This window comes from Cyprinodon variegatus, unplaced genomic scaffold (assembly GCF_000732505.1).
Source record: "Cyprinodon variegatus isolate N-32 unplaced genomic scaffold, C_variegatus-1.0 Scaffold146, whole genome shotgun sequence".
Taxonomy (NCBI): Eukaryota; Metazoa; Chordata; class Actinopteri; order Cyprinodontiformes; family Cyprinodontidae; genus Cyprinodon; species Cyprinodon variegatus.
Genome location: NW_015150599.1, coordinates 999,998 through 1,018,679, shown reverse-complemented (window position 1 = coordinate 1,018,679; position 18,682 = coordinate 999,998). Strand labels below are relative to the sequence as shown.

Below are 18,682 nucleotides of genomic sequence, written 5' to 3'. Positions count from 1 at the left end.
TCCCGGTTAGATTCCCAGCTGAGGGTCTTTCTGCATGGAGTTTGCATGTTCTCCTTTAGCATGCGTGGCTTCCTCCTACAGTCCAAGTTAGGTTGACAGGCCTTTTGTCTACATGGTAGCTTTCTGTTTTAAATAACAAATGCAAAACATCCTCTTTATTTCATATGTTTGCAAAGTTAAAGTTTGAATTACACTCTGTTGTCCAAAACACAACCAGTTTGCTTTTTATTAACAAACCACAACAGCTGTCCAAAGGTTATCTCATTAAATATTAGATAACAAATGCACAACATCCTGTAGGAGGAATAGTAATCTTTGCTGAACACGATGTTACCATGTTTTTGTTGGGGTTTTTAATGTATGATGAAGAAAAGATGCAGTACTGTAGATGCTGGTCGTTTTCTACAAGGTCTTGTATACGCTGGAGGGTGCAGCTGTAGATAATTAGGCAGACACAGGTGAACTGATTTAAGTAAATGAGACACAGCAGGAAGAACATGACATGAACAGTCTAGAAATAATGGCCATGGTAAGTTTCATATTATTGCTTATGCAGTCTTTGTATTGCTGCTGTATAAATAATGTCAGACAATCACAATTAAGACAACAGGGGTCCCTTATTGAAAATAATAATCTATATCACAGTGGTAAATAAACTATGGAAACACCACAAGCTACTGGAATAAAGACAGAACATGTGAAAGAATCATTAATGTATCAATAATGTATCAGAATGGGCAGTATCAGCAGTTTTCAGTTTATTCAAAGAGGGATGAAATCCTTTTTGCCAGCAAAAATGGACCACAGTTCCGCAGATTGCACCACTTGGAATGTGGTATCCAGGTGGAAGGTTCTCTCTGTTCCATCCAGACTGAGGTCCAGGGGAAGACAGAAAGAAAGATAGCTTTTCTAATGGATTAAAACCTGTTAGGGGGACAGGCTGCATCAAAACACAGATGTAATCTGATAGCCTATCAGTAAGGTTGTGGTTCTGATCCATATCACGACTTACCCGTCTGTCTACGTTTCTACACTCACCTTTAGATAAGATCCCGGATACAGATTCCGGATAACAGCAGGCGAAATGAGCTTCCTTTGCAGCATGGCCAGGAACTCCCTTAGAGATAAGTTGAGAAGCTCTGCCATCCAGGAGGGCTTTGGAAAAGAGTCCCTTTTCCTCCAGGTGGAGGAAACACATCTGTTTTGGATTTTTCCTTGGAGCCTTCTGTAGCACTATTTAAATTGTAAAAGGACTAGATGGAAGAAATTCAGAAGACTAGAATTCGTCTACTGGAGCCGTTGTCAGTAATCAATAAAACACAAAACTGCTTTCAATACCATGTATTAGACAAATTTAAAGTAAACAATACAAGACAACATACATAGAACCCAAAATAAATACAAAAAATATATATACACAGTACTGTGGTAATCCTTTTGTTTGTGCACAACTGGTCTTAAATTCCCCGCTGATCAGTCCAGAGTCTGACCGACACACATTCAGAAATCCATGGTTGGATTATCCAGATATTTAAGTTGAAGAATGTCCCAGCGCAAGTTGTTTCAGATGAAGAGGTGAATAATGGAGTGTATGCCTGAGTGGTGAGATGGAGGGGGGGAATGATACAGACCAGTCCAGTGTGGAGTGATTCTTAAGGCTCTCCTTGCTCCAGCCAGTTTTCAGAAGCTCGCCATCTTTTTCCCTAAAAAGGGATCACCTGGCCTGTATTAAAATAAACAGGACCAGTAAATTTCCAGCCGGCTAGTTAACTAGACTTTTCCAGTTTCACACAGAAATAAATGCAATATCTAATCTGGGTTACACTTCCACAGGAGGTGCTCCAGGCTCGTCCCATCTACTGTAAAGGATTAGGGCTAGGGTATTGCCAGGGAGTTGCCCAGAACGTGATTAAGGGACCAAGCCTCTCGTCTTGCCCTGGAATGCCTCAGGCTTCCCCTAGAGGAGCTGGAGGAGGTGTTGGGGCAGAGGGAAATCTGGGAGTCTCTGCTGAGACCGCTGTCCCCTGAACCCAATCCATCAGCGGAAGGCAATGACATTACCTTTATCCGAACTGTATGACTCTAGGCTTAATTTTCTACTTTGTGTCCAGAACTAATTCCCTTCCTCTCTACTTTTCTCTCTACCTGATTCTCTCACTTTATTCCAACAATATATTCCACCATTGTCCTCTACCTGATACACCATTATCCCGATCTAGTTTCTTACAACCACTAATCTTTCAGTCATCTTAAATTGTTTGCTTGACAGGGTTTTTTTCATCAAACCTCAATAGAGTTATATGCATCCTTGTCAACTGTCTGTGGAGCTTTGTTATTTAAAGGGAGACACAGGTGCATGAGATTGGCATTGATGGCACTCCAGGGGGATCGCTGATTTGCATACTGAAAGACTCTGCAAGTTTGAACAGCATTTCACTTTGATGGAAAAACAATCTATAGCCTCAGGCGTCCCCTGGCTGTATAAAGCAGCTCAGGTGTCTTCTCAAAAACTGAGAATTCAACACAGAGTGCTTCTAAGACGGCTTTCTAACAAACCAACTCAAGGTAAGATTTATTTCTAAACAGGTGAACCTATATTTATACTAACTTTGGTGCAGAGTGCGCTTGAAGGGAGCGCCAAAAAAGTTACTTTGATGTTTTTAGTAGTCTATGCATTTGCTGCTGCTGCAGTCAGATATTTGCTTTAGTAAGTACTTGAGTGTGTTAAAGGATTAAGTGTCCTTATGAGAACCTGCTAAAAATTCAATGCATGGTGCTGTTGATGTGAAACAATAAAGGAAAACTGGATGTGGTTTCTACAGTGTAGGAACCTGCAGCAATGTTGGCCCCAGGTGTGTGCATGAACATCATCAATGAGCGTCGCACCAAAGACGGCTATGGGACTTTCTCTAACCCTGAGAAGTTCCTCAACCAGGACTATCAGGTGCTCAAAGAGTACTGCCTGATCCAACGGAAGAGGTATACCGATGACATGTTTCCCGCAGACCGCTGGTCCATCAGCAGGGAGACGCAGCCGCCTTCATATCTGGACCATGTGAAGTGGCTCAGACCACGGGTGAGTCTGAAAGATCTTTTCAGTTTCATTCCAGATAAGGATTCCCGGTTTTCACATTAAAAAAAGAAACTCACCGCACACATGAACAGTGACCTAAACTAAACATTCAAAGCAATCAGGAAATTCAGGAGTAACTGAAAAGGTTCTTATTCAAGAACAGGCAGCATCTTCCTTCAGAAAGATTGAAAAAAAAAAAAACTCATTAATGATGTAAGAACAGGAGTCAGATTGTGGGGTTAATTTAAACTAAGAAGATGACGGTTCTGAAGGGAAATCTGGCTGAACTCAAACCAAATAATGTTCAAACCAAACTTATGTAAATCTGCTTTTGCGTGTAAATTTTTCCTCCTTATTTGACCCTAGGGCTTAAAGTATGTCTTTCTCAAGCTGTTACAATAGATGTCATTTTCATAAAAAGAGGTTTGGTTTGCCTTGAAGTAAACCAAACCTCGGACATGTCATCAGAGAACGAAGCAACAAAGTGTCGTATTGTCTGAATCCCAACTTTATGTTTGCTATTTTAGGAAATTGTTTCCAATCCTTCCTTCGTTGTCGATGGAATCTCAAGGTTTGACTTTGGTCAAGGATGGGCTGGTAAGAAAATATATTTCATATTATATATAATCATCTCCCCTAGAAGAAGCTGTTGGTTATGTGATGCAGATACAGACCTTATTCTGCCTCTATGTAGGGAATTTGAGTTAAGACTCGATAAGCTTATATTTAGTCGTTTCTACACAGCGGCAGAGGAGGAGGGGGGAAACAGTGCAAGGTGCAAAGCTATTGATTATGTCTACATGAAATTACTGTATGTTAAATCACTTGAGATCTGATGATTACAGTCCAAACCTTACATTTTAAGAGGAACAGGATTTTCATGGTATAGCTTTACTTTAGTTTTTCCCCCCTGTTTTAAATGATAGATTTAGTTGTGAATACAGTTGCTTTTGTACAAATTAAGTTTTCATTTTATAAGTGTGGTTTCACTTGGAACCATCATAAGATTAGATAAATTCAGGTTCAGCTCTCAGCTGAATTAAAAACCCTATTTCACTCCTGGATACACCCTGAACAGGCTGCCAGCTAGTCAAAGGATGAAATAAACTTATATCTATGAAGCCAGTTTAAAGGGACCAAAAGAGCTGCTAAAAGGAGTCCTGGACCAAACTCACACAGACAGGGAAATTATTAATCCTGTTGCATAAAGAGCCCAGGCCAGGTTTCATATCACAAAAAAAAACAGCTTTACCAAATATGCCACTCTGCAGCCTTGTAACCCAATCATTCAAGGCTTTACTATTAAATGCATAAATTCTGCTTTTTTTAGACAACTGCTGGTTTCTTTCTGCTGTCGGAGCTCTAACCTTCCAGGATTCCATCCTGAAACAAGTGGTTCCTCTTGAGCAATCATTTGATGAGGATTACTGCGGACTGTTCCACTTCAGGGTTGGAGCAGCTTTTTGTTCTCTACTCCAAAGTTTTGTTATTTTATTAATATCTCTTTTCTGGATGTAGAATGTAAGGAAACTTTTTTTTTTTTTCTGAAATACTTCTTTTATCAGGTACTTTGGCATTAACTAGGACCTTCAGGTACAACAGTAAAAAGGTGGATAAATTATAAAGTTCATAATAGTATAGGCTACAGTAATAATGTTATAACATAACTTATTTAAGTGCTAATGTATATTTGTTCTACTTGAATTTTAGGCTGATTGAAAAAAATGCAGATAAGAAAATTTAATACCTGACGAAACTATTGGTTTCTGATGGGTAACTATTGTGTTACTACTTTTATAAGTAAAAGAGTTAAAGTTAAGCTTAATTAAGCCTCCATCCACTATCTTAATTTTGTGAAAAAAAATCATCTGGTCTTTATTGTGCAAAAACTTTAAATCACTCCCCCTTGGCCTCAAAGGGCCTTTACATCCTGATGCAAAAAGGTAGAAAAAGGAAAAAGTTTAGGAAGTGTTCTGCACTTAAAGATGAACTTCCCGCAAATATTTTATTTTTATTTACATTTTGCAAGCCCTAGTTAGGGCAGATATAATTTGTTAGCGCCGGTGTGACAAGGCTACTCAACATCACCAATTATTTTCCACATCTTAAGTCAGCAGGAAATGTTGTGGGATACCCTGCTTACATTTGTTGATAGAGAAAACAAAATATTTAAGCCCAAAACAGTAAAGCAGGGTCCCACTTTAACATTTAGTGGTGCATGCAAGGGGCCCTTATGGGGTAAAAAAAATGCATGTAGTGATTTCTTATAAGATTTTTGTGCAAAGTAACACCCACTGTACAGTTCAACACATTTTTATAATAACCATGAATCAGCAAAGGAATTTTCTGTAAAGAATGGGTAATATCTTCATAAAAGATGTATTAAGATAGAAAATGAATTAAAAAATACACATAAAAAATAAAAGGGTATTTTATAGTATTTATTTAAAGAAATAAAAAGGGAAAATAACAAATTTGGAGAGAAAAACATTCTTTTCAAAAAGATCAACATGTAAAACCAATCATTACAGAAGGTAGTGCATAGATGTAAGGAAAGGATACAAAACTTATATATATATATGTACTGTATATGTATATTCACCTAATCTCAAATATTATAACATACAGTTTAAGTTATACTTAACACAATTATTATTTCTTTTGGAAAAAATACAATAAACTGCAACTCCTTATAAAAATGTTTAGTTTTAGTTTTTTTTGTTCACCATCAACTTGAGGACAGTTTGTAGCAAAGCTGGGAAATTTTTCTTTTTTCCGTTTTTTCCTCTCTGACTCTAATGGTTAGATGCAGGAATGAGGTGTGAGTTGAGTTATAGTTTGGCATTCACAGGCAAGGGTTAAATTTAAGCTTATTGTCAAAGTTAGGGTTAGGGTTAGCTTAGAAAGAGATAAAAATGACTGCAAATGAATGGAAGTCAATGTGAGTAAACATATGGTCCTCACTAATATAAATACATCTGTGATTTGAGTTTAGGTTAGGTATGAATTGGTAATGGATGGTTAGGGCAATGGTTTGGGTTTGGCCATAGAAATAAATGTAAGTCAACGGAAAGCCCCCTCAGGGTTAGTGTGATAGAAATGTGTGTGTGTGAGAGTGTGAACAGGGAGAACTTACCTCCTCATGGTACATATTGACAATTATATACCTGCTCTGGAAAATATTTTTATACAGATTTTTAAAAAATAAAAATTCAGTCAATAAATTTAGGATCATTCTATTTTGTCTAGTCTACTATTAATGCAATTTATGTTTTTTTGGTGTTTTTTTTCCAGTTTTGGAGATTTGGAAAATGGGTCGATGTTGTCATTGATGACAAACTTCCGACAATCCAAGGCAAATTAATTTTTGTCCACTCTAACACTCCAACTGAATTCTGGCCTGCTTTGCTGGAGAAGGCATATGCTAAGTATGATGATGATGATTATAATATGTGGTCAGTGTTGATTTTGGCTTGATTGTTTGTGGAACTAACTCTGTCTCACTGGTGTCAGGGTTTGTGGCTCCTATTCTGACATGAACGCTGGGTCTCCGTCTGAGGCGTTGGTGGACTTCACCGGAGGGGTTCACATTTGTCTGGATCTGGCTAAACGACCTCCAAACCTGTGGGAGCTGATGAGCCAAGCCAGCCTGGCCAAGTCACTGATTGGCTGTGGGACACTGCCGGGTGTAAGATCCATTTACAACTCACTAAGGACATTTAACAGCACTAAAGCAAAGGAAGTAAAGAGTTTCAAATAGAAACATATACATAAACAGAAATTGTCCAAAACTCTTTGACCTGATGGTGATTAGAACTTCTCCTCAGTTAGTAATGTTGATCCAGTACCACTCTGCATGATCTTACTGGTTTGTAAAATCAAATTCTTTAACAGAGTTTGAAGGTTTTTCAAAGTAATTAATCAGTTTGCTGAAAATGCATTTGTTTCTTTTTTCCCCCTAGATATTAAGGCATTTTTATAATTTCAAAATGTTATTTAATTTCCGGTATCTTTTAGAGCCTGTTACTTCAGGTGGCTTGCACTGAAGCAGTGGTTCCCAAGCTTTTCTTGAAATAAAGAAAGTGTATTTTAAAGGTTACATTTTTATCACACAGAATTAAAAATTTACAAACTTTTCTTTCTTTATAAATTACCTTTTATATTTCATCATTTATTTAGGCCAAGTCTACCTTGCCGCCCTGCAATTACAATGAGCCACCCTCGGGGACGTGCCCCATAATTAGAGTTTTCACCATAGCTGAGTAAAAGCCCAGTTGCTTCAGATTTAAACCTGTTTCCTTGCTAATGTAATATAACTCCCCATTTCAGTCTATGCTAATTTAATCCTGAAACGATTGCTTTCTTAGACTTCTACCAACTCCCCGTTAGAAAACGGACTGGTTCAAGGCCACGCCTACACTGTGACGGGGGTCAAGCAGGTAAAAACACATTTTTTTTTTCTTTTTCTATTTAATCTACATTATGCAGTTAATATGTAATATATGTATATATGCCTGTGTTTACACAGATCTGTTGTAATTATGTGCTGAAGTGGTATAACTGGTCTGTTGGACAGGTGCTGAGTAGAGGGAAGGCTGTGCGTTTGGTGCGTCTTTGGAACCCCTGGGGCCACGGAGAGTGGAATGGAGACTGGAGTGATCAGTAAGATTTTTTTTTTCTTATTTCAGCTAAGTATTTTTAGGTCTTTTAAGGTCTTCATTCGTCCAGTTGTAATAATCCATTTTCTAGACAGCTCTTTTTTACATGATGTATAATTTCTGAGTTATAATAAGTGAATAAGCTGGATCAAGCATGGAGTAAAACGATCTGAAGGTCTAATACTTGAATTTATTGATGGTAAAACACATTAAATGAGCAACTTAATGAATTAAATGAGCAACTTAATTAATTTTCAAGTGTAATTATTTAGCTCCTCAATATTCCAAAAGTCCAAATATTGCTTTAAAAAGCTGTTTTGTTTTGTTTTTTTTTATAAAAATTGGTGCTGACATGAAAATCTGAGGATTTCGACAGAGTATTAGGACCGGGCCAGAAATTGTTTTTTAAATACCAGAATAAAGTCAGATTATTATGAGAATAAAGCCATAATATTACCAGAATGAAGTCGCAATATTGTCACAATCAAGTCATATAATATTATGAGAATAAAGTTGTAAATTTATAAGTATAAATTAATAAAACTACAAGAAGGAACTTGAAAAATTATGAGAATGAATTCATCATACCACAACCCATTTCAGAAAGAAATCTTCGAGCATACTCTCTTTGATAAAGACATAGTCGTTTGCAAAATCATATTAAAGTTGTGATACTGAAAATAATTTGATGCTGGTGTGATAACGGACTTAATATTTCATTATTTGTGAAATTGTTGCCAAAGTATAGCTTCACAAGATGCTCTGCATTCCTAATTTTAGAGAAGAGTTTTTAGACAGACTATAGACACCTAGCTGAAGTCTGGCTAGGTGACAGGCTAAGCAGGAGCATATGTTTATATATTTTTTATATATTTATATCTATAAGTGTGTATGTGTGTGTGTGTTCTTGTTTTTAAAACATTGAGGGGCCCATTTTCTGGAAAAAAAACTGCTTATTGTGGGGACCGACTGCTGCTTCTGAGGATCAATGCCTACTGTAGACCCAAAGAGGGTAATTACAGTGTTTAGGTCAGGGGTCATGTTTAGGGCTACAGTGCAAAATCGGTTTAGGTTGTGTATACAAAGTAAGTCCATGAATAACTATCCCATTATTACACATAGCTTAATTTTTGGACATCTATAGTTTGATTTCTTTGTATGTCTAGATTGCATGGATTTTTAACGACTACTTGTAAAAATCCCATGTCGATATCACCACCACCAGTGGTTGTGTTTTAATAATTCTGAGGTCTGTTCTGTGGAGTGACTAATCTTGAAATAGATTAATTAAATAAAGTAAGGCTATTTCTATGCATGCTAGATTTAGTGGTTGATATCACATTGTAAGAGGAGTAACATGTTTTTTTCCCCTGTTCTGTTCATTTTTCATGCAAACTTAACTGTTTCTTTGCTAAAGGTCATCTCTGTGGCAAACCGTAAGTCATCATGACAGAGAAACGATGCTTTCTGTCTGTGAAGATGGAGAGTTTTGGTGAGCTGCTGCAGAACAATCAGTTTGTTTTTTTTATAAGTTGTCCCATAAGTTAACTGAAACTGCTTTTTATTATTAATGAAAAATTGTTTGTGTTCAAGGATGTCTCTTAAAGATTTTTGTGAATCCTACGCTGATATTGACATCTGCTGCCTGTGTCCGAGCTTCCTCGATGGAAGCTCCCCCATTCACTGGAAGACCTCACGCCATGAGGGCCGATGGGTTGCAGGAGTGACTGCTGGAGGCTGCATGAATTACCCTGGTAGGCTTCTATTAAAGACCACATGGCCTACTCAACATTGGGAATAGGTTTGATCTGCACACCAATGGAGGATATGTGACCTACTTATGAATGAAAAGGAAACATTTTGGAAACATTTTGGTTGTTTAGAAGGTTTAAATGTATATTTCTCAAAGGAATCTATCAGTTTTAGACCACTTACATCCTTTTCTATATCTATATAGTAGCTTCAGTCATTGCATTCTTCTTCAGAGATAAAATAAATGTTGAATTAATGTCTTTAAGAATGTGACTTTTGGGGGAAATCATAACATTGCCTGAAACACCTCCTGAGGTAGGCTTCCTGGGACCATCTCAAACCGATGTCCCAGCCAACTCAGCTGACTCCTCTCGATGGGGGGAGAGAAGTAGCTCTGTTTCAAATCTTTTCCTTATGGTCAAGCTCCACACCCTGTCTTTAAGGAAGTGCCCATATATCCTGCAGAGAAGCCTCATTTTAGGAACTTGTGTCAGAAATCTTGTTCCAGTCATGATCTAGACTTTTATGACAATTGCTGAGGACAGGAAGGTCGAGTGACTGGTAAATCAGAGCTTTGCCTTCTGGCTCAGTTCTCTCTTAACCACAACAGACTGATGCAGAATCCCTATGATGGCCAATCCTTCTGTCAGTTTCCTGCTCAAACTCCCCTCACTCGTGAACAGCATGTCACTACCTGATCCGTCCCAGAAGCAAGATCCATACCGTCAGCTCATTTGCGAGTCCCCTCTATTTTATTTTGTAAAAAACACCTAAATTATGTTTTTCCCTCCCCCAAAATAGTAAGTGTATAATATGTTAAAGGTTAATAATGTTTTTTTTTCTGAGAAAATAAATGCCTTAAAATCCTTTTTGTTTTATCAGTCATCTGTGCCCGATCTGCAGCGGAAATGGCATGCTACGCTACTTCCAGGAGCTAACTGTCTCGGCTTTGGATTTAAACATAAGTCTTGACTTTTTTAATTTAAATTTTTTCCTTTCATGCTAACATTATGGTATATAGTGCGTAATTTAAAGGGGAAAAAAAATGTATCTAAAATTTAAACATGGTTTAATCATATTTTTGCCAGACTGCTCTGAGCATGTCCGATGATGAGGTCAGAGAAGCATTTTAACAGAGAAAATGCAAAAAGCATCAAAATTTTCTCAGAAAAGTCATATTTTTTAAAGATGTGTATTAGCATTCATTAGTGAGTTAAGGATAGAAATAATGTATATTAATAATAATAATATATTTTAGTACCATAATTACATTATTTATGGACACCCAGATGTATCTCTGGTTACGCATGCGTAAATGAGCTGATGGTGCGGATCGTGCTTCCGGGACGGATCTGGTAGTGACACAGGACTCCAAGATGCTTAAATTCCTCCACATGAGGCATGACTTCTCCTGTGACCTGAGGAGGGCAATCCACCTTTTTCTGGTCTAAAACCATAGACTTGGACTTGGAGGAGCTGGTCCTTATCTTGGGCACTCCGCATTCACATTCAAGCCATCTCAGCACAGGATTTAGGTCTTGGCATGGAAGGGCCAGTAGAACCACACAGTCCAAACAAAGAACAGACAAAACTTATTGGTGCCCAAATCAGACTCTCTGGCCCTTAGCTAAGCCTTGAAATCCTGTCCAAAAAGGTTGGGAACAGGACTGGTGTCAAAGGGCAGCCCTGCTGCAGACCAAAATGCACTGGGAATAGGTCTGACTTAATGCTGTCAATGAAGACCACGCTCTTGTTCGGCTTGTACTGCACCTTCTTCAGGTCCACAAAGCACATGTGGACCAGTTGAGCAAACTTCCAGGAATTATGCCCACTGTAGAGGATCTAGCTAATTGTTTGACCATTGTTTTATTATAGTATACAGTTAGGAATCAACTGCTGTATTATATGTAAAAAGAACCATAATAATCTTGGTAAAACTCCTGAAGGTCTGGCTCTCTGCTTCTCAGAGTCCTTCTGGACCAATCCACAGTACCGAGTCAAGATCGGTGAATGCAGGGAGCAGGGTGAAAACATCATGCTGGTGTCTCTGATGCAGAAGCAAGACAAAAGACACAGACGACAGGACCAAAACATCAACATTGGATTTAATGTGTTTGAGGTGAATAAGGTCTTTGTCTCTTGCCTGATAGCCAGGCCTAGGTGTATATGCAGTAGGTATCCTGTAGGTATCAGACTGCTGTTAGTCATGACTGCATCAAGGCTAAGCAACATTTTTCAAATTTAGCCCTGATTCACCTGCTGTCCGATTATCACAGGGCCGTCGTCCTGAGCTTGGATGAAGGTCAGCTTGCTATGTGACTCCAAGCTACTAAAAAAAAGAAAAACAGATTGCAATTATAACTTAACAAAGTGAGCAGAGGGAATTGAGCTTATTTTGACCAATAAACTAAAGACATTTAGTGAAAAGAACAAAGAATTTGCATCTTAAAACTGCTTCTGCTTTATGAATACATTGAAATTGTCAAATAGTTCTGATTTTAATATAAATATTTTTGGTCTTTTGCTTTTCCTCAAGGTGCCTCAAGAAGTAAGTAACATTTTGATTTTTGTTGCTTGATAAACAACTAATACAGTTAACACTTAAGTTACACTGAATGGAAATGATGACCTGCTGATCTGTGGTGTTGCAGCACCAAGGAAAGAGGGGAAAATTTCCAGCCTGTTTCTTCAGTAGAGCCAAATGTGTGAATCAGACGGAGACTTATAAGGATGCACGTGAGGTGATGAAGCTGATGACACTGGAGCCTGGTGAATACTTGATCGTTCCAGCCACCTTTGACCCAAACATGACGGTCTCCTTCATCCTGACCATCCTCTCCAAGTCTGAAATTAACGTCTAGTAAGTCGAGTTTAAGATCTCCAGTTAATCAGAATGTGAAGGTGTTCAATAATGGCTGTTAAAAAGCTCAGTTTTAAAGACACTATTGGATATGATACAATCAGAAATAAATCTGTTGTATTTCATTTGTTTTGTATGGAAGCCCGTTTCTGCCACATGAAATTAAAAAAAGCCAAACAGAAAGTCAGATTTATGACTTACAAAGTCAAAATTCTGACTTTCATACTTAATTATGAGTTACAAAGTCATAATTTCAACTTTCAAAGTCATAATTATGAGATATTCGACTTTCAAACTTTGTAACTCATAATTATGACTTTGAAAGTCAAAATTATGACTTTCTATTTGGGATTTTTTTCATTTTCATGTGGCGGAAACAGGCTTCCATAGTTTTGGTTTTTTTGGGGGGGGGGGTTTTGTAGCTCTGAACAATAGTTAAAATATTTTTGACAATTTATATATAACATTTTTCCAGTATTTCAAATGCAAGCCAATGTAGAACTGAATGGAAATTTGGTTCCTGAATAATGCACCATAATAGGGCATCAGGTGGTAAAAGATGGATAGATTTACAGTTTTTCCACCTCAGACATATTAAGATTGTGTTTGGGGCTGGTTGAGTGGAACAGATTTAATCTTAAGTCTGTTTTCCTTTAGTGCTATTCCTTAATGTCTGATTCTCCTTTTTAAAGACGAGTAATCAGATTATCCAGAGTTTCTTTACTTATCCCTGTTGAAAACCACTGACCTGAAGCTTTGGAAGAAATCTTAATGTTTCAATTTGAAGACTTTTATGGTGGCCAAGAGCTATGTTTGGGTCCACAGGGAGGCAGTTATGTGTACTCTTTAGTTCCGCAAATAGATACTTATATTATCTGACATTTTTGACATGAAAATGTGTTTTATACTGTTAATATTATCAAATGATTAAACCTTTTACTTAATATGTACACCAAAGATGGAGTAAAATAATGCTAGTGTACCCTTCCCTGGCCTGCCACCTTAGAGTGGTGGAGGGGTTTGACGTTAGGAGCTATGCTGTCTGGGGGCTTTATGGCCCTAGTAGGGTCACCCAAGGCAGAGTGGTCGTAGGCCAGGCATAGCCAGGCCAGGCTCGAAGTGGAAACATGGATCCCCCTTCCAATGGGCTCACCACCTGTAGGAGGGGCCAAAAGGGTCGGGTGCGATGTGTGATGGGTGGCAGTCGAGGAGAGGACCTTGACTTTCTGATCCTCGGCTGAAGAAGCTGGGTCTTGGGTTGAGGTGGCTCAGGCATCTGGTTAGGATGCCTCCACAGGTGAGGTGTTCTGGGCATGTTCCACCGGGAGGAGGCCCAGGGGGAGGCCTAGGACACTCTGGAAGGGCTATGTTTCTCTGCTAGCCTGGGAGCACCTTGGGGTTCCCCCAGAGGAGCTGGCCCAAGTGGCTGGGGAGAGGGAAACCTGGGCTGCTACCCCTGCGACCATACCCAGATAAGCGGAAGAAGATGGACGGAAGGACGGACGGATGGGTTTAGTTTAATTTTATTGTTGAATTCTTTAAAACATCACTGTTTCTTGTTTCTCCTCTTAGTGAAAACTCTGATGCCTGCAACCTTAATCAAATGGAACCAGAGAAGGTAGGAAACATGTGGTGTTTTCCTTAACCATGGGTCAGTGTGTTCTAACTACTGTAGGATGAATTTGATATTAGAGAATTCAAATCTTTAGAAACCACCCAGCTCACGTGGAACACAGCCTCTCTAAATAGAACGGAAAGTTCTCCTGAGGTGAGGAATCCACCTACCCAATGCTGGTGCAGATTCTCAGTCATCCAGGTGATAGTAATTCCAAAAAAGTAAAAAAACAATCCACTGGACTTTGTTACCAAGTTTGAAGACATTTCCCTTCCCATCCAGGAAGATTTTTTAATTCAAAATGACTACCCAAATAACTTAAAACAAATTTTAACTGATTTAAAAATCTGGTCAAATAGAAATTAGAAGCCTGGAGAGGATAGAGGGGGGTACCCAGGCTGGGAGATTTCTAAAGTAGAAAGAAGATTAGATTGTAATCGGCAACAGAACAATGGAAGAAAATTATTGACATGACAGAAACCTATTGTTTAACTAAACCAGTTATTTTGCTGAGATAACAAAAGAAAAATTTGAATAAATAGAGAAATTAGATATAGCAGCATAATGTTTAAGAACAGTGCAGTGGCTCTCAAACTGCCCGGCATGTTTTAGATGTCTCTGCTTCAGCACACCTGAACATTTTCACATCTGCAGCATCAGGGGCAGCATCAGAGGCAGCAGGGTTTGGATAATCAGACATGTGGTAAAGTCATGAAAATATCCACCACATGCAGGACAGTAGGTCCTGAGGATTGTTTGACATCGAGCAGAACAAGTAAAAATGTTCCACAGCTTCCATTGCTGAAATAACTGGCTCTAGCACTAATGACCAGGTTTGCCTCTCCTCTCCCTTGGATTTTGGCCAAAAGAAGGAAGAATCATCTGCCCATTGACCTGTAATGGTGTTGAACCTTAACCTCCCCTGCAATCAAGCTTATTGGGGAATAAAATTCAATTTAGGCTTATACGAATTATACCAGATAAGTTAAATTGGCAGGCTGCAGAACAAAAAACATTTTTATTTGTTTTTATAGATGAATGGTGATAATGACTAATTGCAGCTAAACTCTGACTTCTCTGCAGACCACTTCACAGGACAATGTAGCGGATGAAGATAATAAGAGAACCTTGTTCAGACAGATATCTGGCCAGGTAATGTTCTTTTTAATTATAGGTTAACGTCTTGCAGTTTAATCTTATTTTTGATTACGATTCATTTCTGTATTTATAGTATGTGGAAGTGGATGCTGAGCAGCTCAAACATCTCCTTAATGAACGAATCCTAAAAGGTTTGGACAGTACCACCATTGTAACATCACAGCATGTCAGGCTTTGTGCTCATTCTTTGTTCTGTTTTTGTTTAAGGGGACCTAAAATCTGGAGGTTTCAGCACTGATGCCTGTCGCAGCATGGTTGCTTTAATGGATGTATCCTCTGAGATGTTTACTTTAATCCCATATATCTGAGGAAGGTAGAACATTCCAAAGCATGTCTGGCGCTAAATTTTCTTAAACATTCTGTAAGTCTGTCTGTCTGTCAGTCTGTCTCTCTGTGTGTCATACCTTAATGAAATGTTTAAACAGACATCTGTCACTGGCAAACTGGACGATAAGGAATTCATTGGTTTGTGGAGGAAGATCGTGGCATACAAGGTGAGTGGATAGAGGTTGATTAACAAAAAAGCATCCAGATGCTTTAACCATGAAAACTGCATAACAGATAGTCATATTTAAAGGGAGGAAAGAGTTTATGGCTGGTTAATATTGGGTGTGAGTCCTGGCCAGGTTTTCTTTCTGTTCAGAATTTGTGTTCTCTCCTTGACCTCAGGTATGAGTATATGCATGGTTGTATTTTCTACTTTTTCCTGTGATGGACTGGTTATCCAGGGCGTACACCTGTTAGTTGTTCATACTCAGAGCATGAATGAATCTGACCTAAATTAACAGCTGATCTGGTCATGCCTGTAGGCAGTGTTTTCCATTTGCACAGGTATAGTTAGGATGCTTGCATGTTGTTATGTTGTGCTGCCATAGATGAAAACAGATCAGTTTAGCTGGACTGTAACATTAATCTAATTCTATACTCATTAGCTGTGTTTCCATCATGTTTTTAAATGTACATTTCAAATTATAACATTATAACATTGTAGAATAATCCTGCTATAACAAAACAAAAAAAAACAAACTTTCATATGTGGATGCACTGTACTGTATAAACTGTATATAATACACTTTTTTCTTCCTTTGGCACGTTCTTCTTCTCTTTTGTCGGTTTGAGCTGATGTGACGACTAAATTTCTCCATTGTGACTTCAATAAAGTCAATCAATCCATCAATCAATCAATCAATCAATCAATCAATCAATCAATCATCAAAATAATGAAATGTCAAAATTCAAAGTTTTTCAAAACTTTTTCAGTGGGCTTAAGATGGCATTTCTTAAAAACTGGTAAAGCATTAATATTTTCATCAAGCACTAAGTAGGATTTTTGTGGGATATTACTACATTCTATATTAATGTGCAATTATTTTCTAAATCTTAGTTTTATATCTAAGTCTATAACTTATTGCTAAATATTACCAAACAAAATATATGTACTAAATATCTCTTAAATGTAAATATTAAATTGGGGCGTGCAGGTGACAAAGTGGTTAGCGTGCATGACCCATGTGCAGAGGTTCAAATCCGGCCTGTGGTTCTTTGCCGCATGTCTCTCCCCCTCTCTCATACCCCCTTTTCTGACAGCTACTGTCCAGAAAACGAGCTGCTAGTGCCGTAACCCAACACCACCACCACCCCCACAAAAAAATATCCATAAAGAGTAAATGGGAGATGGAAAAAGAGTTAGTCTGGTGTCCGCATTCCAAGAATTCTTCAGTACGCTGTATTTCTTATGTGTTTGGCACCCGTTGACATAAAGTCCTTATTGCTTTTTTTTTTCTCTACTCCTCTAGGGAGCATGTAACACTACATTCTAGATGATAACAGATCTAGCCTGATGGCAATACAGTACTGGAAACCTGACGCCATTTTTCTCAGATGTTATCCATTTTGGTTTAGAGCACTTACTTTCTGTTAAATACAATCACGCTTAAAGTCAACTTTTGACTTTATTATTTAAATTTTTTTTTATTCTAGTCAGATTTTAAAGGTTCTTTAATTAATTATATGACAATTGTATGGCAATATATTAATACTCACATGATGTTTAAAATGTGCACAAGTTTTTCTGATTACTAATATTTTCTTTTTTACTATTTCTCCGTTTGGTCTCCATGGTGGACCTTTTTGCCTGTTGATTTCATTTTATTGCATAAAGCTAAACATCTGTCCTCTGTTTTCCTCCAGGACATCTTCTATCACAGTGATGTGTCCCGGACAGGGACTCTGTCACTGAGTGAACTGAGGAAAGCAATCATGGCTATAGGTAAACTTTTTTCTATCTTGCACTATCTTTGTTTGTCCTAAATTATATATATAAATGTTTGATATTATTTAGAAGACATATGCAAATGTTTCTATTTTTTCAACCACCTCTGCCAACAGATCCTGAACCTATGCATTACATAACGACCTCTGGGGGAATTTCCACATATGAAATATGTGGAAAAATTTAAATAACAGGATCTTATCGGCTCTCCCACTTAACAACACCCATCCAAATCCTAACCAATCATATCACTGTTCTCAGACACATTGGCATAAAGTTCTTCTTAGACAATGCTTCAAACAAGCAGCGAGAACTCCCAGGACAGGCCTGTAGGAACAGGATGAGATAATTTTGTAAGAGCCTGACATTTTGTCACTTTTCATAGAATAACAAACACAAACATAATCACACAAAAGTAAGGAACAAGTGTTTGGACCTCCTCTAAAACAACAGTGGGGCGAAGGGTGGCTAATTCCATGTGGACTGTGTTATAATTGGAGATCCCACTGCTTGCTGACAGCAGGCTCTTTTCCACTCAAACCTCAAAGCCCTACGTAGCTTTAAAGCTTTAACATTGATGTGCAGGATAGGGTCAAGCAGAGCAGAAAGGCACCCCCGCCACATCTGCTAGGCATCATCTCAAACCCCAATGCTTTTTGTTGTGAGGTGTTGCCTTAATGCAATGACTGGCAGCACCATAAATATGTGGAGTCCTTAGCTACAGAGAGGATCCTCTGAAGGGGGCTTCCTCTTAGGCGGCAGCGGTCTGAGAGAAAACCCCACACTGCTCCCCGGGCAGCCCACTGCCAAGGGAATGGGTTAAATGCAGAGAGGGAATTTTGTTGCTCTGTGTCAGTGTAATGACAATAAAACGCTGAAAAGAAAATAAATAAATTGCTAGTGCCCTAGGTCTAAAAATTATTGGATTACCACTGCACATTAGACAAGCCACCTCTCTGTCTCATTTTAAAACTCTTCTTAAAACCCACCTCTTTTCTTTGGTTTTTGACACCATGTAGAGCGTTGATTTTATGTATATACATGCATATTTTTATCCTGTGCGGGCAGCGCTTCTATTTTATTTACTTTTATTTATTTTTATTTATTTTATCTTTTTGTGCAGCACTTTGGAAACCTTGTGTTTATTGAAATCGTGCTATATAAATAAAGTAGATTGGATTGGAATCTGTAGCATTAACTTGCATATATTACCTGTTAAATGGTAAGAGAGAATAGTTGTTTTTTTATAATTTGCAAAGCAAGCAAGTTTTGTTTGTTGGTAACGAGTCCCGAC

The 18,682-nt window shown here is 38.2% G+C and overlaps 1 protein-coding gene across 1 annotated transcript in view; it reads left to right on the top strand.

The window, feature by feature from the left end:
- The first annotated feature begins 2,522 nt into the window (after nucleotides 1–2,522).
- LOC107086239 (calpain-1 catalytic subunit-like) overlaps nucleotides 2,523–18,682 on the top strand; it is a 19,033-nt gene continuing 2,873 nt past the window's right edge. The window contains exons 1-19 of the mRNA XM_015377055.1: nucleotides 2,523–2,565; nucleotides 2,823–3,076; nucleotides 3,601–3,670; nucleotides 4,404–4,522; nucleotides 6,368–6,501; nucleotides 6,587–6,761; nucleotides 7,441–7,512; nucleotides 7,650–7,735; nucleotides 9,149–9,223; nucleotides 9,325–9,485; nucleotides 11,451–11,602; nucleotides 12,020–12,031; nucleotides 12,135–12,343; nucleotides 13,916–13,961; nucleotides 15,042–15,110; nucleotides 15,190–15,247; nucleotides 15,324–15,385; nucleotides 15,542–15,610; nucleotides 17,307–17,385. Of these exons, the coding sequence (XP_015232541.1) occupies nucleotides 2,840–3,076; nucleotides 3,601–3,670; nucleotides 4,404–4,522; nucleotides 6,368–6,501; nucleotides 6,587–6,761; nucleotides 7,441–7,512; nucleotides 7,650–7,735; nucleotides 9,149–9,223; nucleotides 9,325–9,485; nucleotides 11,451–11,602; nucleotides 12,020–12,031; nucleotides 12,135–12,343; nucleotides 13,916–13,961; nucleotides 15,042–15,110; nucleotides 15,190–15,247; nucleotides 15,324–15,385; nucleotides 15,542–15,610; nucleotides 17,307–17,385 (1,885 nt within the window). The 5' untranslated portion in view covers nucleotides 2,523–2,565; nucleotides 2,823–2,839. The remainder of the gene's footprint in view (nucleotides 2,566–2,822; nucleotides 3,077–3,600; nucleotides 3,671–4,403; nucleotides 4,523–6,367; nucleotides 6,502–6,586; nucleotides 6,762–7,440; nucleotides 7,513–7,649; nucleotides 7,736–9,148; nucleotides 9,224–9,324; nucleotides 9,486–11,450; nucleotides 11,603–12,019; nucleotides 12,032–12,134; nucleotides 12,344–13,915; nucleotides 13,962–15,041; nucleotides 15,111–15,189; nucleotides 15,248–15,323; nucleotides 15,386–15,541; nucleotides 15,611–17,306; nucleotides 17,386–18,682) is intronic.